This window comes from Actinia tenebrosa, unplaced genomic scaffold (genome assembly GCF_029948245.1).
Source record: "Actinia tenebrosa isolate PJP-AT-01 unplaced genomic scaffold, QUT_ActTen_1.0 PGA_scaffold8__29_contigs__length_14323225, whole genome shotgun sequence".
In the NCBI taxonomy this organism is placed as follows: domain Eukaryota; kingdom Metazoa; phylum Cnidaria; class Anthozoa; order Actiniaria; family Actiniidae; genus Actinia; species Actinia tenebrosa.
Window position 1 is genome coordinate 2,902,414 of NW_028292585.1, and position 18,894 is coordinate 2,921,307.

General features: G+C 36.0%; 3 protein-coding genes across 14 annotated transcripts in view; 2 read left to right on the forward strand and 1 right to left on the reverse strand.

Moving 5' to 3' along the window:
• Positions 1–25: 25 nt before the first annotated feature.
• LOC148904967 (peroxynitrite isomerase THAP4-like) lies at positions 26–2,568 on the reverse strand. 2 transcript variants are annotated; one of them, XM_089040777.1, is made up of 3 exons: positions 1,145–2,568; positions 751–944; positions 26–622 (listed from the first exon to the last, which is right to left on the reverse strand). In XM_089040777.1, the coding sequence occupies exons 1-3, from the start codon at positions 1,158–1,160 to the stop codon at positions 467–469; spliced, it is 366 nt and encodes a 121-aa protein (XP_088896903.1). In that variant the 5' UTR covers positions 1,161–2,568; the 3' UTR covers positions 26–466. The 2 variants fall into 2 exon arrangements, with proteins under 2 accessions (XP_088896903.1, XP_088896902.1); XM_089040776.1 differs by having other exon boundaries at positions 751–2,568.
• Positions 2,569–4,351: 1,783 nt separating this feature from the next.
• LOC116301734 (uncharacterized) lies at positions 4,352–8,997 on the forward strand. The gene is made up of 7 exons (XM_089023990.1): positions 4,352–4,880; positions 5,184–5,876; positions 6,047–6,221; positions 6,769–6,875; positions 7,169–7,250; positions 7,450–7,625; positions 7,905–8,997. Exons 1-7 carry the CDS (start codon positions 4,569–4,571, stop codon positions 8,118–8,120), a joined length of 1,761 nt encoding a protein of 586 aa, XP_088880116.1. The 5' UTR covers positions 4,352–4,568; the 3' UTR covers positions 8,121–8,997.
• Positions 8,998–12,913: 3,916 nt separating this feature from the next.
• The window catches only part of LOC116288478 (uncharacterized), a 36,438-nt gene continuing 30,457 nt past the window's right edge, over positions 12,914–18,894 (forward strand). For all 11 annotated transcript variants that reach the window (XM_089040728.1, XM_089040731.1, XM_089040733.1 and 8 more), the window contains exon 1: positions 12,914–13,069. In XM_089040728.1, coding sequence (XP_088896854.1) covers positions 13,015–13,069 — 55 coding nt within the window. In that variant the 5' untranslated portion in view covers positions 12,914–13,014. The remainder of the gene's footprint in view (positions 13,070–18,894) is intronic.

Genomic DNA, 18,894 nt, shown 5'->3' on the forward strand with positions numbered 1-18,894 from the left:
ACGCTTCGCTCATGTGAAACTGCGATATACACTCTATTGAATGTTTACTTATTTATGTAGCCGCAATCAAAACTGCGTGACAGTATTTCTTATTTGTTTCTCGGCGTATTGGTAAAATAAAAAATGATAATTGTTATAAGTCAAACAGAAACAGTTGTAATGAACTTTAAAGATATCGATGAAAATAAATTAACTAGGCATTCATCATCTTTTCCGTTCCACTCTCTCCACATTCTTTCGTTCAAATAACGTTGCAATTCGTCCCGCGAAACTCCCATCCTTTGCTTTTGTTTCAACTTCAGTTGATTCCATTTGGACTCAATCGTTTGGGTGTGGACTCCAGTTGCAGGATCTACAAAATTAAGTGAGTGGTTAACCACTTGGTGGCTTGCCACTTGCAAAGGTAGATGTCTTTCCAATTGTTCGTAGGCCCCCCAGTCGTCGGTGTGTACCACGCTTCCAGGCTTTAAACACCTCTGTAATATGGGCAACAAGCATTCGCGGTTTCGTCGAAGATTGATGGTACAACTTCTCTTTTTAGCAACTGACGTCCAGAATCAGTGGGAGGATTGTAATCTTCCTCAGTGAAGTGTTTTGAGCACACTCTGGTACTTTTGTTAACCTATTATAAATCAAATGTCCTTTTAATAACAATGTAACTGTATTCAACTATTTTTATCTTCATTACAGTTTTTTAAAGATCCACAGGCAATTCGTATTGTGCATTGATATTGTTAGATTCCTATATACCTTGAAGTGTGGGCCCACATCTCTTCGTATCTTCACCAGCCATTCCTTTTTCAATTGCTCATCCCTTGCACGGCCTGGTAAGCGGTGAAACTTTAAATCAGGATGATATCGAGAATCTCCGTTACACAAGGGAACACAACAATGGTACGAAGAATTTTTCTTGGTATGTGATGGCTCGTCGGGAGTTCTAACATCTACAGCGAATATATGTAAACATGGGTTAGTCTTGACTTTAGACGTGGAATCACTCTCACAAAAAATAAACAAATCGTCCATTAAAATGCCGTCCAATTACAATCGATCACCATTCACAATCTAAACTGTTATTTTAGAGATTTTAGAAGTCCAATAATTGAAAAGAAACCAAAAAAAAGGAGAGTTTTGAAGTACATACCTTGCGAAGTCGCCATGTTTTTCAGCCGTCGAGCGGGCCGGCGGTGACAATTTTTTCGCGATAACGCGAAGAATATCGTTACTTCGAACCAAAAATCGAGTCCAAAGGAGAGAATTTAAGATTATCTTACTGTGTTTGTAGATAGGGCAAAAGGATTAAGCGTTTTGAACGATGAAACTATCGTATAAAACCACGCGTGCTTGACCTATTACAACTTTTGTTTACTGGAAGGCTTGCTCTCCAGTTTTGTGTTGCTAAGCGGTATCCAAGCACGTGACCACTAGCTGCAAAGGGCCTATTAAACTACCCACGCCATATAATAGGCTATTAAACAAAGCTGAAATGACGCCAATTAAGTTAGCGACGCGAATCATCTCTTAACTTCACCTATTGTTCTTTTGTTTATTGTGGCAGTATAAATAAGACCCATATCTGACTTTTTTCTCCACTTGACTCTGAAGATGACTTCCGCACAGGTTGTCGAAACGTCAGTCACATCAAACAGTCCTTCTAAGGATTACATCCACCCGGATGATCATAACATAAATATTATCTCTTCGAGAAATATTGTTACTTCGAAAAATATCCATTCACCTGGGTTCAGACCATTCATTGTAATACTTTAATTCTGCTAATCACTCTGAGCTTAATGCTATTGTTTTTGGTCTTTGCTTAACCCACGGCAGCAACCATCATCGCAAAACAAAAGAAATGCGTGTTATTCATTCACTTGGCACCGTTAATCCCCACGGGATGAACGAACGCTTCGCCTACATTTAAGTTTTTTTTGTTTTGTTTTTTCTTTTCTTTTTCCTTTTTTTCTCACCTATTGTTGCTTTCTATCCTTTTGTTTTCTTTCTTTTTGTTTTATGGCTTGTTTTTCTTCTTATTGGTTTGTTTTCTCTATCCTCTACTATGTAAACATCTCTCGCACTCTTACTTTCTATTGACTCCGACGAAGGACTAACGTCCGAAACGTCAGTTTCTATTTTCACTACGGTGTTCAACTTATAATTCTACGATAACTTGTACGAAAAATAAACTGCACTAGATATTGTCCACAACAAGTCTGTTTATCGTTGTTACACTTTGTTCCACTAGTCCAGCATACAAAATTCATTTTTTTCCCTTCTCTTTTTGCCGTCACTGCCACATTTATAGTTTTCATTTCACACATTCAGGATCATTACTATTTGTTTCTTAAATCAAACTAGAGGAATTTCCGGAATACTTCCTCGATTTCCAAAAAGCCTCCTCGATCGTCGATCGTCCCTCGATTAAAGCCCCCTCGATTGAATCGAGACTCATTCTTGGGAATCGAGACATGTCGTTAGAGATCGAGACTCGTTCATGGAAATCGAGACACGTTTTGAAAATGGAGACTCGTTTTGAAAATCGAGACTCGAAGACCAGTATCCTTGAGAGATCCCCCTAAACCTGGACTCGGACTCGGACTCGGACTCGGACTCGGACTCGGACTCGGACTCGGACTCGGACTCGGACTCGGACTCGGACTCGGACTCGGACTCGGACTCGGACTCGGACTCGGACTCGGACTCGGACTCGGACTCGGACTCGGACTCGGACTCGGACTCGGACTCGGACTCGGAATATCAAAAAAAAAAAAAAAATGTAAACTTTATTTCAATTTTTTCTTACACACAATTGTAAACCTCATTATAACCTAGGTAGTTTCCAATTTTCTACTTGAATCGATTAAAAGAAAAGTTTGAATAAAACAATCAAACAAACATAACAAACAATTAAAAAGAAAAAGGAAAAAAAAAAGCTAATAGCTCAACAATTCAGGATTTGACCATTCCTTATTCCTATACAACAAAATATGCAATATGTTGCTCTTATTGCAATGGATGCATGTAATGTTCTTGATTGTATGCTGAATGATTTTATTATCGAAATAATAATAATGATAATAATAATAATAATAAATGATAATAAATGTCTTTATTCTTCATAAGATAAAACATATATATCTTAAGTAACAAATTCAATGTAGCACGGTTACATAAGAATACATTTAAACTGATTAATTATACACTTATTTCAATAAAGTTAGTCAGCTGAAAAGCTATAAAGCTGAGGCCGACAAGGATTATGGGTAGATTCATTTTACACGTTTAACCGCTTGATAACTGTTCATGGACTTGCGAATCTTTTACCAGTTTAATACAGTCCCACCTCTTCTGAGCATCATCGAGCTGCAATTTGTATTAAAAAAGCTTTGTATATATATGCTTTTTTGATATGAAAAGTTTCCCATGATGCTCAGCGATCCCAGCTTTCTAGGTTTTTGGTGACTAACTTTATTGAATTAAGTGTATACAATTAAAAAAATATATATATATATATTCTATATTACCATATATAGTTATACCTAAAAATAAGCCTATTAATAAAATATATAAAAATGTATCATATGCACGATACTTTTCTAGACCGTGACCTCAGGACACGACTCATCTGGCGTTATTTATAATTACAACAATAGCCGATCTGTAGACGGGGCCAGAGTGTTTGAATATTTACCACTGAAAATACCTTAATGTGTAAGAATCGTGGATCGAGTTGACCAAGACGTGAAATGATTTTCTACAACTTCCTTCAGAAATATTATTCAACTTGTCTTTATTAGGGACTGTACATCACTTTTTTAAGCCTGACGCAGTTCCACACACAAACACGTTACTCGGGCTTAGCCTTGTATCAGTCTCAAAATAATAGGCAAATGCCAAAAGTTAAAGTAAAGATTAATGAAAAGCATGAATTATCTGCACAAAATCAAGGTTGACCCCGAATAACAGAGTTCTCGGAATTAGAGTATTCAAGCATGCAAGCAAACCCTTTATTGAAGTTGGTCTCCCGCACAGGGGAGGGGGGCGGGTCTACTCTCGTATCTCAATTGGCCTCCAAAGTTATATAGCGTCTTTTTTGCTTGTTGATAGTGAAAAGAGTTAATTTTCAAATTTGTTTCGTTTCTTGATGCATAAAATGTCAACTGACTGACGAAGCGTCGCTCAAACATAACCATGGTTATATAATGCAAAGTTTCCCACAACACCTGAAAGTTGATACGAGAATATGTTGCTACATAGGTAAGGGTTTTTCTAGATTTTGGCATTATATTGAATGTATAATCAAATTTACGTTAAAATCTTCAGGACTGCAGTAGTGATATAGGTTTTTCAAATGAGGGCTTTATATGCTTTAGACTATTTGCAACGCTACAATTCATATACAACAGCTCTACAGCAAAGGCCTTATTAACAAAAACTTGTATTACCTTTGTACCATGTTGCTGAATAGGGACCCTGGGTGCATCGGAGCGTTTTGACTAGACTCAGTAGGACCTGTCGAATATCTTTAGGCTTGTCGCGTTTTTCGTCGTGATCGGTGACTCCAAGTAATGGAAAAAGTAAGAACCTCATTGACCCATGACCATTTAATTGGATTCATAAGTAGAGTCGAGATGCTTCTCAATAAAAGACATTTTATGCAAAGGACAATAAATTTAGGCCAAAAAGTATTCGAAAATGTCTATCATAGTGTATTACTCGTGCAAAGGCTCAACTTTCATTATTCAAGTCAACGTTTATCGTTAAACTCGACAGACAAAAGAATCATTCGTTCTTCGTCTCCCGATATCCACATTCCGAACAAGACTTACATCGAATTTATTTTGGAACATTGTGAACGTCATGGGGAGAAACATGCTATTGTGAGTACATTATTGATTGCTCTAAAAAATTAGGACTAACCTACATTGAATTTATATTGGAACAATGTGAACGTCACTGGATTTGCCACTGGATCTGCCTAAGTACTTAATTTCATTTTCCCGAGTTTTAACCAGACATTTTTATGAATGATAATTTTTTCTGTGTTGTTACTGTAGTTCAACTAATGATTCAAAGTTGTTGACGGCAGTTATCATAACTTCTATAGTCTATAAACTCATTTTATCAAATCCAAACAATCGATAAAGCAAATACAATTTATATGTTTGACCTTCCATCATCAGGCTGATTACATGAATGAAAAGTTATTTACATACAATGACGTCCATGATCTTGTAAAGAAATGTGGATCAGCCTTCAAACGCATGGGTAAAAACCAGAAAGATGTTGTCGCCCTCTTCATGCCCAACATACCTGAATATCCTATAGCACTATATGGCATCCAAGTTGCCGGTGGAACTGTAACTACAGTGAATCCAACGTATACTGCAGATGAACTTGCATATCAGTTGAATGACACTGGTGCAAAATACCTCGTTTCATCTTTGGAACTCTTACCCAAGGCAAGAGAAGCTACGTCTAAAGTAAAGTTATCTATGGACAATGTTCTTGATATTGATACCTTGTGGAATCTGATTCTGAGCGATGACGGCTCTTATTTACCTAACATCCACAGCACAAAGACACCAAGTGAAGATGTAGTTAATCTTGCTTACTCTAGTGGAACGACAGGTCTTCCAAAGGGGGTCATGTTGACTAGTACAAACTACATCTCACAAGCCGTTATTATGGCTTGTGAGAGATTCATGCCCAAACGACCTGAGATACCTCAAGAAATAATATTAGCGTTTCTGCCATTTTTCCATGCTTATGGACTTGCTTATATTATGGGAGTACACTTTTACCTTGGATCTAAGCTCATCTGTTTGCCGAAGTTTGAACCAGAGCTATTTCTAGATGCCATCGAAAAGCACAAGGTAGGAGTTTTTGGGCAACATATATTGTTGTAAGTAATCCCTAATGAAGAGGCAGCCAAACTTTTGTCACAAGAAAATAAATTGAGGAAAAGTCTTGGAAACTTTTTAGATGTATGAATCATTTCCTTTTTTTTTTACCCTTTGAATTTATTTATTTATTTTTTTTCCAGGTTACTTTCCTGCCTCTAGTTCCACCAATTGTATTATTTCTAACCAAACATCCCATGGTTGAGAAGTATGACTTATCATCTGTAAAGTATATTGTGTGTTCAGCAGCCCATCTGTCAGGCGAACTGGAGAAAACACTGCTGAAAAGGTTCCCCAATGTCTGTTCTGTACAGCAAGGTAACGTAAACTGAGAAAATGTTCTAAGATTATCTTTCAATATTGAGCCACCATTGCTTTGTAAGTATAGTTTACTGCAATTATCCGGACTTCACACCGCTCAGAGCTGCCAAATAAGATATTGCCATTAACAGAGATATGTCATCGTACTATCTCTTATAACTTGTTTTACATCTCTTAAAACTTATTTAATTGATCACAGCACACGCGAAATCGTTTGTGTTCTATCATCGCATCAAAATAGGGTTTTGGTAGACGTCAATCAAAGTGTGTTTCCAAGACACCATAGGAAACTGAAACAAAGTTTTCAAAAGGGCACGTACTCGAACATGTGCTCATGGAAACGGCTTGATTGACGTCCGTGCTATTGAGAGGCACTGTAAAGTGAAAGCCCAAAAAATCGAACTTAAAAATTGATTTTCATGTAGGAAGTAAATTAAAACCGACCCTAGTTCCTGCGAGAAAACTCACTCACAAGCACACGATAGAATCAGCAAAATATTCTACGTTTTGACTGATAGGGTACTTTGGATGATATGTTTTACAGGATATGGTCTGACAGAGACAGGAGGAGGGACCATGGTCAATCCATTAGACAAACCACCTACTAAAAGTGGATCCATTGGGATTTTGCTTCCCAACACAGAAGCTAAAGTAAGAGTTTAACAATTAATGTCATTAGTGGCCTTAAAGATTCTTCATACTATTACTATGAGTTTATTTCTCAGTTTTTTAAAGGTAGGATCAAAAAAGCTTCCCAGAATTTCTTTCGTTTGCACATGTGAAAAGCTCTGTTATTACCTGACTTTCTTGAGTTGAGGCGAGAAATATGGACCTCCCCCTCTTCTCCCCCTGTCACAAGACTTGACGTGCCTCTGATACATGCACGAAATCAGGTAGGTGAGTTATCTTTGTTTGTTTGTTTGTTTGTGTATGTGTTTTTTTAGGTAAAAGATTTACAATCTGGTAAAGCGCTTGGACCAGGCGAAGATGGTGAAATATGCTTAAGGGGACCTGGTATTACAAAAGGTACGAGAGGCTGCTATTTTCCAGCCAGAATTTTGGCAAAATTCCTGTCCCAGCACAGGCTTACCAGACTAAGTAAGTTTTCTTAAGGGGTAACTTACCCTAAACGACTTACTTAGCCTGGGAAGCCTGTGGTCCCAGCTAAAAATTTCAGTGGAACAAAAATCAAGTGCCATACACAATAACTTGTAACCTCCTTCAGGTTACTTGAATAACCCGGAGCAAATTGCACAAGCCATTGACCAGGACGGCTGGCTTCACACGGGAGACATTGGCCATTACGATGAAGATGAGTATTTCTATATTGTCGACAGAAAGAAGGAACTCATTAAATACAAAGGCCTTCAGGTAGCGACGAAAAATAGCTATTGGAATTTGCTACTTTAACTTTTACTTGAAATCGTGATCATCATATCGTCAGTTTCCCAAAATGCGGCTCATCCAAATGCAAATTATTTAGTTTGGCGTATAATGATTGCACCATTTCATATCCTTTTGGAAATGAGATTCTACGTTTGAGTTCACCTATATTTCTTCTCAAGAGCAAAAATAATCTTCAATGGAATAACATGTATGAATATTATGGAATAATGCCTGGGAATACACTTCACGCACATTAAAAGCAAGTGCATGGGAAACTGAACTTCTATATTTTAACAGCTCATTGGGATCCCCGATGAAGAGGCGGGGGAGCTCCCCAGAGCATTTGTAGTGGCCAAAGGTGGGATCACTGCAGAAGAGGTCCAGCAGTACGTCGCTGATAAGGTGGCACCACACAAGAAGCTGAGGGGTGGGGTGGAGTTTGTGGAGAGCATTCCAAAGTCTGCGAGTGGGAAAATTTTGAGAAGAGTGTTGCGAAAGCAATATGAGTAACAATAGAAATAGAACCCGTGTTTTACTCTCCATTGGATACTAGTTAGCTAATTGTATGGCTCTTGGTTTAAGACCATAAAGTTAGGAAGTACGTGCTTATAATAATTGTAATTATTACATTTACTATGTAATATATACAGTATGAGTGGCCGTATTGTATCCGATATACAAACTCAAGGCGTAGCCGAGAGTTTGTATATTGGATACAACACGGACACGAATACTGTAGATTGCTTATCAAACGTCTAGGTTAGTTCCTTTGTGTTTCACTAAAATTTTCAAAATTAAAGTGAATCTTCCCAAGAAAATCCAAATGATCCAAGTTTATGCAAATGAACACAATTCTGTATATGATTTACAACACTCTTCACGGTCGTGATTTCTGTTGTGTTTTCCTCATGAATTATTAATAGCATTTACACTCATGTATTGTATTCCTAAATTTGGTGATATCACCAAGGTTTCAAAGGCTTTTTTTTCCCCATATACAAAATTACAATTATAAATTAGACATTCAGTATCGAAGGTAGTTTCAGGTTTTGATATCCGTACTTTGCAAGGAGAAATCCGTTTTTACCATCCACGTGCACCCTTGGTCAAAACCCCTTTGGGTGCAAAAGTACCGTCGACATAGAATCTTGCCTGCAATAGTTCGCTACTTCTCGTATATAGAACTGTTGGATATAGGTTTACAACGTGATCACGTGCCGTCAGTCATGTTTGATGATGAGAAAATGATCGTATTGTTACTGTCATCCTCTATTAGAGGTTAAATATTTAGAACTACTTTCAGTAATGTTAATTATCCAGAAACAGCTACGGAAAAGGTCACTAGCGAACGTATAATTTTCAGCTGAATAAAATAATTTTAAACCGCTTTAAATTTATTCATTCTATTTTAAAATTCTTTATTATTGATAAATGTTTTTCTTCTAAAAGCTATTTTTTAGCAGTAAAAATTAAAACCGTTTTTTTTTGTGTGTGTGTGCCTTCTTTCCACCGTTGTCTACACTGGTTCGCCTGCAGAGCGTTCAATAAAGCTCAACCCGATGCCTGACTTTGATTTGTGATTTTGCTTCGCAACACAGCTAAAAGTAAAGTAAAGGTAGCACCACACAAGAAGCTGAGGGGAGGGGTGGAGTTTGTGGAGAGCATTCCAAAGTCTGCGAGTGGGAAAATTTTGAGTAAGAGTATTTGCGCAATTATCAAGGAAATAATGAGGGGTAATGAAATGTCATCTCAAACCGTTATCGGATCGAATTTTGTCAAACGCGAGATATGTACAGTGTCTGGCCCAGTATCCTGCCAAAAAAAATTCAACTTAAAATATCTCGTCGGCTTTATTTTTCTACTTAATCCGAAGCTATCCAATGATTAGCCGAACACTTCCTGTTTCTGAAGACAGTTTTGACGGGCTTTTTGGACAACGCATTCGGGAACGAGGAGAAGAAAAGAGCAGTTAGGTAAACTTTATCATGGCTAAAATTAGGCTTTTTACTGCGCAGTGAAATTACCAATGATTATAAATGAACTCAAAACATGCGAAACGCGACTGGGATCGCTATGACTTTTCATGTGATGAAAGAATGATGATGAAAACATTCATAAACTTAGGGAAAGGTCCATTAAATACGTTTTTGTTTGAATACTACGCTCTAGAAACAATGACAAAGGTTAGGCTTGGGGGGCCCTTTTTCCTGCCAGCTCATCGTTCGACTTCTTCTTTGTCTTCCTTTGCCTAGGAAGTTCTTAAAGCTATGTACTGATATTGATAAAGCAGTAGAAGGGCTGTATGTTGCTTTGGCTGTTTTATTTCTGCAATTCTACGACCGAAGAGCAGGAGATGAATGAATTAAAACAAGATAGAAACCCCAATAAGCTAGTGCTTGACAAGTCATTCTCATCGTTTTGTATAGTAAATGAACAGCGAAATATATTCGTAATAAGTTGATAATGGCTATGTGAATAATGTATGCGATATGTTAGCAGGATATGAAGTGTGTTTTAAATGAAGTTAATGTAATTTATCTAGTTGTTACCAAGCGAGACACTTGTGCATTTCGCGCGCGTTCGTGTTAATTATGCATTGTGTTCGTGCTGTTTATGCAGTAAATAGATAAATAAAGTGGACTCGTAACACGCTTAATTTCTTAAATTTACAATTTTAAAATTAGAAATAATCATTTAGGAGTATTAAATTGATAAGAACTTTATTTCAAACTGGGATCTATTTGTTTGTGTCTCAGATTGTAATATCAATAAGCGGATCTTATAACATGAAAATTTTGTATTGCGAGTGAAAGTCACAAGAGCCGTTTGGAATTATTGCTCAAGGCGATGAATGATATCTAACTTGTTTTGCAATTTTTAATGAAAGAAACTATTAAGCGCGTATTTAGAAAGTGCCTTTTTGCTATTTAGCACCTAAACAACTCAGGGATCTCAATAAACCGCACGGTTGTTGGCAGTGGCAGGATTCTGGACCAGGTGGCAGGATACTGGACCTCCAAACCACTTTGTTAAAACTGCGATGCAAACCAAAGACAAAGGATACAAATGAAAAATTTGTTCTTATTGTGTTGCAGGTTAATTGATTCATAATTTGATCGGGTTTCAATGCAGTAGCTTTTAATAAAAGGGAGTTACGGTGATTTTTAGCTGAAGTGGCAGGATACTGGGCCACACACTGTATTTCCTAGCTACCCTTTTCAAATAAAAAATATTATTCGTAATTCTAAATATTGTGATGCCGACGGTGACGGCGATAATTATTCCTTTAAATATTAGTGTACGAAATATCCTGCAGAACTTTTGTTTTAAGAAATAGAAATTTTTTTGTGAAGCTAGAAACATCTAAACAACGAGTAATTGACTTTTATACGTTTTTTTAAATGAAACAGGTCAGAAACGAAGACAATTTTAATATCTGTTTTATTACTTTCTGAATGTTTGACTGAGTACAGTGAAGTATGTAGAGAGCATTCCAACTGTTATCACAAGATATAACTAGCTAAAAACTAGTGTGAGCTGCGTCGGTGTTTCTAATGAAACAGTAATGATGAAAAGGTAAATTATACACCGTGAAAAGATGAAAAAACTTACTGACGTTTCGGACGCTAGTCCTTCGTCGGAGTAAAAGAGGAGTTCCTTGATGATGTTCGGCATCTGAAATAGAATAAAAATGGTCGCAGTATATAGTAATAAAAAGATATAACTAGCTAAAAACTAGTGTGAGCTGCGTCGGTGTTTCTAATGAAACAGTAATGATGAAAAGGTAAATTATACACCGTGAAAAGATGAAAAAACTTACTGACGTTTCGGACGCTAGTCCTTCGTCGGAGTAAAAGAGGGGAGTTGTTCTTTTACTCCGACGAAGGACTAGCGTCCGAAACGTCAGTAAGTTTTTTCATCTTTTCACGGTGTATAATTTACCTTTTCATCACAACTGTTATCACGGTATCTTAAAAAACTCATTAATAATTCATGAAGGAAACACAATAGAAATCATGACCATGAAGGAGGTTTTATATCTGATATAGATTCGTCTTCATTTGCATAAACTTTAACTTGGATTTTCTCTATCAAACTTGGTGTATTTCGTAAAGCATTCGGTACGATATGAGAAAATACATCATGTGTTTTTTTAAGCCGTTTAATAAACTCGTTAAATAACTCGGCTGCGCCTCGTGTTTTATACCCGATAAAACACTCCTGCTCGTTGATTAAACAGTACATAATCATTAGTTGCGTAGTCACGTATTTATAATTCACTGATCAAGTAATTAAAGGATTGTTTATATCAATGTTCAGTGAGGCTTTTAATGATAAATTTTCTTAGAATGTTCCTTTTTTAGGATGTACGATACTATACGATTCGATTTTAACGGCATATCAGTAGCTTTCTTTTGAAACTAAGACACAAATGTTTTCAGTCTGCAGGCCACATTTTAGTAAAAAATGTTCAGGAAAAAATAAAACTTTCTTAATATTTCCTACTTAAATTATAGTCATAAGAAAATTAATTTTGTCCAGACTACATTCTATGTTTAATTTTTTTTTAAACTTCTAAACAAATGTTTTCAGTCTGCAGGCCACATTTTAGTAAAAAATGTTCAGGAAAAAATAAAACTTTCTTAATATTTCCTACTTAAATTATAGTCATAAGAAAATTAATTTTGTCCAGACTACATTCTATGTTTAATTTTTTTTTAAACTTCTAAACAAATGTTTTCAGTCTGCAGGCCACATTTTAGTAAAATTTTCAAAAGACACTTGATTGATAAAGAAGCAACATAGTTTTATTTAGCGAGGCATGAGGTGATTTGTTTCAACTCGTTTTGTGGTTGCTTCAGGCAAAAGAATTTTTTCAGGAAAAAAATAAAACTTTCTTAATATTTCCTACTTAAATTATATTCATAAGAAAATTAATTTTGTCCAGACTACATTCTATGTTTAATTTTTTTTTAAACTTCTAAACAAATGTTTTCAGTCTGCAGGCCACATTTTAGTAAAATTTTCAAAAGACACTTGATTGATAAAGAAGCAACATAGTTTTATTTAGCGAGGCATGAGGTGATTTGTTTCAACTCGTTTTGTGGTTGCTTCAGGCAAAAGAATTTTTTCAGGAAAAAAATAAAACTTTCTTAATATTTCCTACTTAAATTATATTCATAAGAAAATTAATTTTGTCCAGACTACATTCTATGTTTAATTGGATAATGTCGGGTCAATATTGGCTTAAAGACAGGGAAAACCATTCTATGTTTTATTTCCTGTAAACAACACATCACGTGACCCGTGTGTCTGGATATATATGGTTCTTGTTTATCTCAGATATCATATCTGAGCAATTTAACGACTAATCACATGAAATGTTTTCACTGTAGAAAGAGACATGCTTCTGGCGTTTATTCTTTCTCTTGTAGTTTTGAAGCTACACTGTTGTCAAGGTAAGCTACCTCTTTAAATGGAAATTATTTCTAAATGGAACATTTAAGGTGGCTGGACCCCCTCACGCTTCACCGCTACCTTAGTGGTAGTGCATAAACGTCTTTTATCCGATTGCAAATCTTTTTTGCACATAAGTCACATAAAGATTGAATTAATATTTGATGCAATTTTTAGTGAGATCGGACGTCATAGCATGTGATTATGATGAAATATTTGTTTTCGTTTAGAAAATAAATTTAGCCTTGCAGAGCGTTCAACACTAAAATGCTTCGTACCACATAATTATATACTGGATGCCTCCATTTGTGGGGATTTTTGAAAAAATCTATCTAGCTAATAATGAGATATTTGAGATTATTTAAATATAGTGCATAATCTACTTCAAAACTAAACAATGGATTTCATACGGCCGAAATTAATATTTCAGAGCTATATATTCACAAAAGTCATTGCTCATTTAGTTTTACTCTGTATCAGCCAAGCGAGATGAGACCGTGCATGGTGCGAAAGAATTTGGTGTTCCCAGAGCATCAAATCGTTGGGAAACGATCAATGTTTTCTGTATTTCTCGTTCGCTTTAGATCGCTTTAAATGAGTTCAATAGTCTTGCAATTTTGTGTAATATTAGTTTAAGTTCAAATTTGTATCCTGACGTAATTTTGAGAGAAATGATCAGCGAATTTTAGAATAATGGAAGATCTAGTAAGATTGACTAGAAAACTGCGATGAAAAGTGCGCATCAAATGTTTACCCCGTCTTCTGCACTATACGTTTTCACAAAATCGCATAAGTCGATTACCTTCAAAATGTTCCTTTTAAAACTAGATACAGAGTAAAACTAAATGAGCAATGACTTTTGTGAATATATAGCTCTGAAATATTAATTTCGGCCGTATGAAATCCATTGTTTAGTTTTGAAGTAGATTATGCACTATATTTAAATAATCTCAAATATCTCATTATTAGCTAGATAGATTTTTTCAAAAATCCCCACAAATGGAGGCATCCAGTATATAATTATGTGGTACGAAGCATTTTAGTGTTGAACGCTCTGCATTATTTTCTAAACGAAATCAAATATTTCATCATAATCACGTGTTATGACGTCCGATCTCATAAAAAACTGCATCAAACACATCAAACATTAATTCAATCTTTATGTGACTTATGTGCAAAAAAGATTTGCAATAGGATAAAAGACGTGTTTATGCACTAGCGTTCCAAAAGTGGAAGGTAGCGGTCAAGCGTGAGGGGGTCGAGCCACCTTAATAACAATGCAAAGTTAACGAAAATTAACAAGTACATTTGTAAAGTAAAAAGAGGATATCAACAGGAAGTGAAGTATTCTTGGTAAAAAAAATCGAATTCCTTTTCATTTTACTTGTATTTATTAGTATTAATTCTCATCCCGACCAATAAAACTATTTGATGTGCATTCCTCAGATTCCTTTATGGGGGCATCTACGCGGATTAATGCGCACTGCCTAAAAAATGTAGAGAAGACTGAATTAAAAACTTGACCGGACATAACAGTAGTGAAAAAACAGCAGAACACAAGTTAATCACATGAAAAGCAATATTACACTAAAGTCGGACACTAAAACAGGGTGTTTCAAGAGGGAGAGGGAGGGAGACAACTCGTATCCTTTGGTAGGCTGTTGCGATAATAGACGAGACATTTTTTTCTCATATAAGCACTTATCTCGCGTACTCGGATCGAGACAGCTCAAAAATGAAATGCGTTTGCATAAAACTTGGGTCTCAAGGAAACAGATAGCTGAAATGGAATTTTTCTCTAGGGCAGGTTCAATCTCGTACCCAGAGCCTGCGTTTCTTCTGGCCTGCGGTGAAGAACAAGGGCTCTGGCATAATCCATATTTTGATACCAGGCTTTCTTGGACTTCCGGTATAACAGCGCAAGCGTTCAAAGACTTGCCAAAAATTCAAAATACTTTTTCCCCCGATTTTTGATTTTTACTTTGATTTAATTTTTACTTTGATTATTTTGACTTTGATTACTTTGACCGGTTATATCTAACTTTCCGAGAATTGCGCATGCGCCAAAATATGGAATATGCCAGAGCCCTTGTTCTTCGCCGCAGGCCAGAAGAAACGCAGGCTCTGTGTACATTCAATGCCTGATTGCTTTCCGAAACCCTTCCGACTATGAAAATTTGTATAAGTAGCAAATAACAAAGGACTTTATTTAGTATAGTATTTTTTTAGTCTTTAGAGTACTATAGTTGTGTGCCAAGCGTTTTTCTAAGTCCTTTGTTATTTGCTAGCTCATTGAAATTGCTACTACAAAAGTTATCATAGTCGGAAGGGTTTCGGAAAGCAATCAAGCATTGAATGCAAAGCGTGAGGTATTGGAATGCACGACTTTGGAAATATTCTGGACAATAGAAAGGCGTAACGATATAAACAAACTGCGAGTGAAGAAAGCGGTCGCACATTTAGCATTGGGATACAAATGTTTATGGAATTGAGAATATTATTTGACGGTTTTAAATTATTTCAATGAACTTGAAACTTTAGGGTATGTAAATGCGCTATCTAAAGTAACTGACTTGGAAGTTAAAAAAAAATTCATCATCGGATTATTGAGTTTGACCGTTTTTAGTAAAGAGAAGTGAAATCTTTGACAGGATATCAAAAGGCACAACTTTACTAACTAGGCTTGAAATCATATTTCTCGAAATCGAATAAAGCGATTTCTTTCCGTTTCTCAGAAGGACTAGTGGAATATTAACACAACACTATGACCCCAAAAAAAGCTTTTCCCAAGTCCAGTAAGAAGAGGTTTCGGTCACATGAACTAATTGCTTTGGATTGTTTTTTTATTTGTTTAATATTTTTGTTGCCCAAAAGTTGCGGTGGCAATTATTTCAAAACGCTTCCATAACTTCGTTAACTTGAAGACAAACATATGAACTTTAAGAGCTCTTAAACCAGTTTTCAAACAAACGTCTGATTTCGCCAAAAACGGAATGTATAAAAAAAATGACATGACGTCACTGTATCGCTATGGTAACTCCGATCGCGATAAATTGTATATCGTATAAAACTTGAATCTATCTCTAGACATTTCATAATGATTTATTTGAACTTAACTTATTGGCAGCGACGCATTTTCCCTTCAAACTTCGAAGGTACGCCACTAACAAAACCCAGTCGAGCCACCTTAATGATTATGAAGTTTTGGATCAAAATTTTGGCTTTATCTGTCACTGAGCGATTTTGGAGTGTCAACGTAATACACAGTAGTAGATACAAATTGTTTTCTTTTGCTTTACTTCGATTGTTAGTCACTAATTATACAACTTTGCACAGGCCAAGTAAAATCAATCTAGGATGCCACCATTTTGGTATAATAACCAATGCCATTTGGTAGTCATAACCCAAAGTTAATCATTTATATTAACTAATATTATTATGGTTTTATTAAATAATATGTTTGGATTTTATAACCAATGTCTCTTGGTTGTTATGACCCCAAGTTAAGAGCGACTGTCTGTAAAAATCAAACAAAATCAGAAATATGTGGAAAGGCTCAAATTTTCGAATTCGCTCTACTTTTGGATTTTAGTAGTGTATGATGAAGTACGAAACGCTGTGTGGTTAGTTTTGAAAAATACTCTTTAGTTTTCGAGAAAAAGGGAAAAATCGGTTTGAGCTCCAGGGACGATTTTCGCTGCCAAAAGATGGCTGAAAATTGCTTACTTTCGCTTGGTCCGTGTATCAAAACTATTGATCCAAATAGCCTTCTAATACTTTCTACCAAAAGTACAACTCTTATTTGCTAAATTAAGAGTAGTTTCATAAAAATCGAACAACTCAGAATTATTTACACAATAAAAAGCAAAGGGCACTGAGTTACAATACTTGTCAATGCATCTCGAAAACTGCGAGTTTCCCTATGTGCCATCTTTCCAAATCTTATGAGATTACAGTCAACAACTATTGGGAAACTGCTCTTTTGAAAAATGTATTTTTTATTTTGGGGAAATAATTGTGCGCTTTTTGCGAGAGCTTTTATTTTGACTCATTAACTATGCAGAAATCATTGTTTGGTGATTGCCTGACTAAAGACTTCTCGAAATAAATTCCCTTGAAACATCATTGTTTTTCAAATCTAGTCTATACAAATAAAAGAAAACATTAATATACTAACCCTCAACACGAAAAGGTCTTTTCCGTTGCTCCATTCATCGGAGTTATCAAGAAATTAGAATTTGCAACCGTGGCGTTGGCTTGTTTTATGCAACCGATTTCCGAAAATACCATCTATTAGTAACTAGTCAGATTTCAATAAGAAATATAGAGAACAGTATAAGGCCAGGGATCCACCTTTGGCTATTTCTTCCAAGAACTACTAGTCAGTAGCGCTTTGATAAATTGGTCTTTAATATTTAACAGATCGATAGGCAATTGTTTGCGAGTGACTGTCAGAAACTTATACCGAGACAGCATTCCAGCGTGCAGATCGTGTTATGGGACCATAGTGCGTGCACCGACCACTGTTCTTTAACGAAGGAGAAAGAAAGAAAACAGGAATTTGTCTTGCAACAAGCTGGCTTCTTTCATGTAAAGAGAAATCTAGTGCAGGAACTATTCACAGGAAACAAAATTATTTAATGAATTATATCAAAACGGAGCAGTATGGCATAGTAGCTCGCACAGGTGCCTGTAACCGGCTTCACCATAATCTATTGAGAGAACCACTTTTAAAATTGCTCACAAAGGGCTTTTCATGTTAAAATGGCATAATAATGTATATCTCGACTCTTTTTCTTGCCAAGGATAATACATAAAATTCCAACACCACTAGGGTATGGACAGAACCGTGTTAATGGGTTACCTGTGGAGTGAAATTATGGGATAGGAGCACATGGTCGAGAGCGGAGACAAGGGAGGTTGGCGGGCAAATGGTCGAACCCTTTATGATCTTTCATGACCCTTTATGATCCTTTATGATCCCTTTGATTCCAATTTGGGATCCCTTTTTTATTGTTGATCAATGTAAATCGATGTAAACAAGAAAAGGTTAAAGTAAAGTTTAAGATTGTTGATCAGAAAGGTGTTATTCGTCGATCAAACCGCTCGCCGAACGCAAACAACGTCACAGAACCGGAAGAAACTACGGTACGCTCTTTTCTCGCGCCAACTGTGACTTTTCCGATAATATGCAAACTAGAGACACTAAATTGCCAGTGAAGTTAGAATAACCTACTGAACTCTGTAGGAATCGAATTTATAAATATACTGTTCTGTATATTTCTTATTGAAATCTGACTAGTTATTTGTAAAGAAACACGAACTGTCGACTGGTACTGATAGATGGTATTTTCGGAAATCGGTTGCATGAAACAAGCCAACGCCACGGTTGCAAATTCTAATTTCTTGATAACTCCGATGAATGGAGCAACGGAAAAGGCCCTTATGTGTTGAAGGTTAATATATTAATGTTTTATTTTATTTGCATAGACTAGATTTGAAAAGCAATGATGTTTCAAGGGAATTTATTTTGAGAAGTCTTTAGTCACGCAATTGCCAAACAATGATTTCTGCATAGTTAATGAGTCAAAATAAAAGCTCTCGTAAAAAGCGCACAATTATTTCCCCAAAATAAAAAATACATTTTTCAAAAGAGCAGTTTCCCAATAGTTGTTGACTGTAATCTCATAAGATTTGGAAAGATGGCACATAGGGAAACTCGCAGTTTTCGAGATGCACTGACAAGTATTGTAACTCAGTGCCCTTTGCTTTTTATTGTGTAAATAATTCTGAGTTGTTCGATTTTTATGAAACTACTCTTAATTTA

Bases quoted from the DNA above. Each gene is read 5' to 3' on its own strand.
- LOC148904967 (XM_089040776.1), bottom strand. From the start codon at position 1,026: ATGGACGATTTGTTTATTTTTTGTGAGAGTGATTCCACGTCTAAAGTC. The intron at 623-750 runs GTATATAGGAAT...GATTTATAATAG, and splicing joins ATGTGGGCCCACACTTCAAG to GTTAACAAAAGTACCAGAGT.
- LOC116301734 (XM_089023990.1), top strand. From the start codon at position 4,569: ATGGAAAAAGTAAGAACCTCATTGACCCATGACCATTTAATTGGATTC. The intron at 6,222-6,768 runs GTAACGTAAACT...TATGTTTTACAG, and splicing joins TGTCTGTTCTGTACAGCAAG to GATATGGTCTGACAGAGACA. The intron at 7,626-7,904 runs CTACTTTAACTT...TCTATATTTTAA, and splicing joins AAAATAGCTATTGGAATTTG to CAGCTCATTGGGATCCCCGA.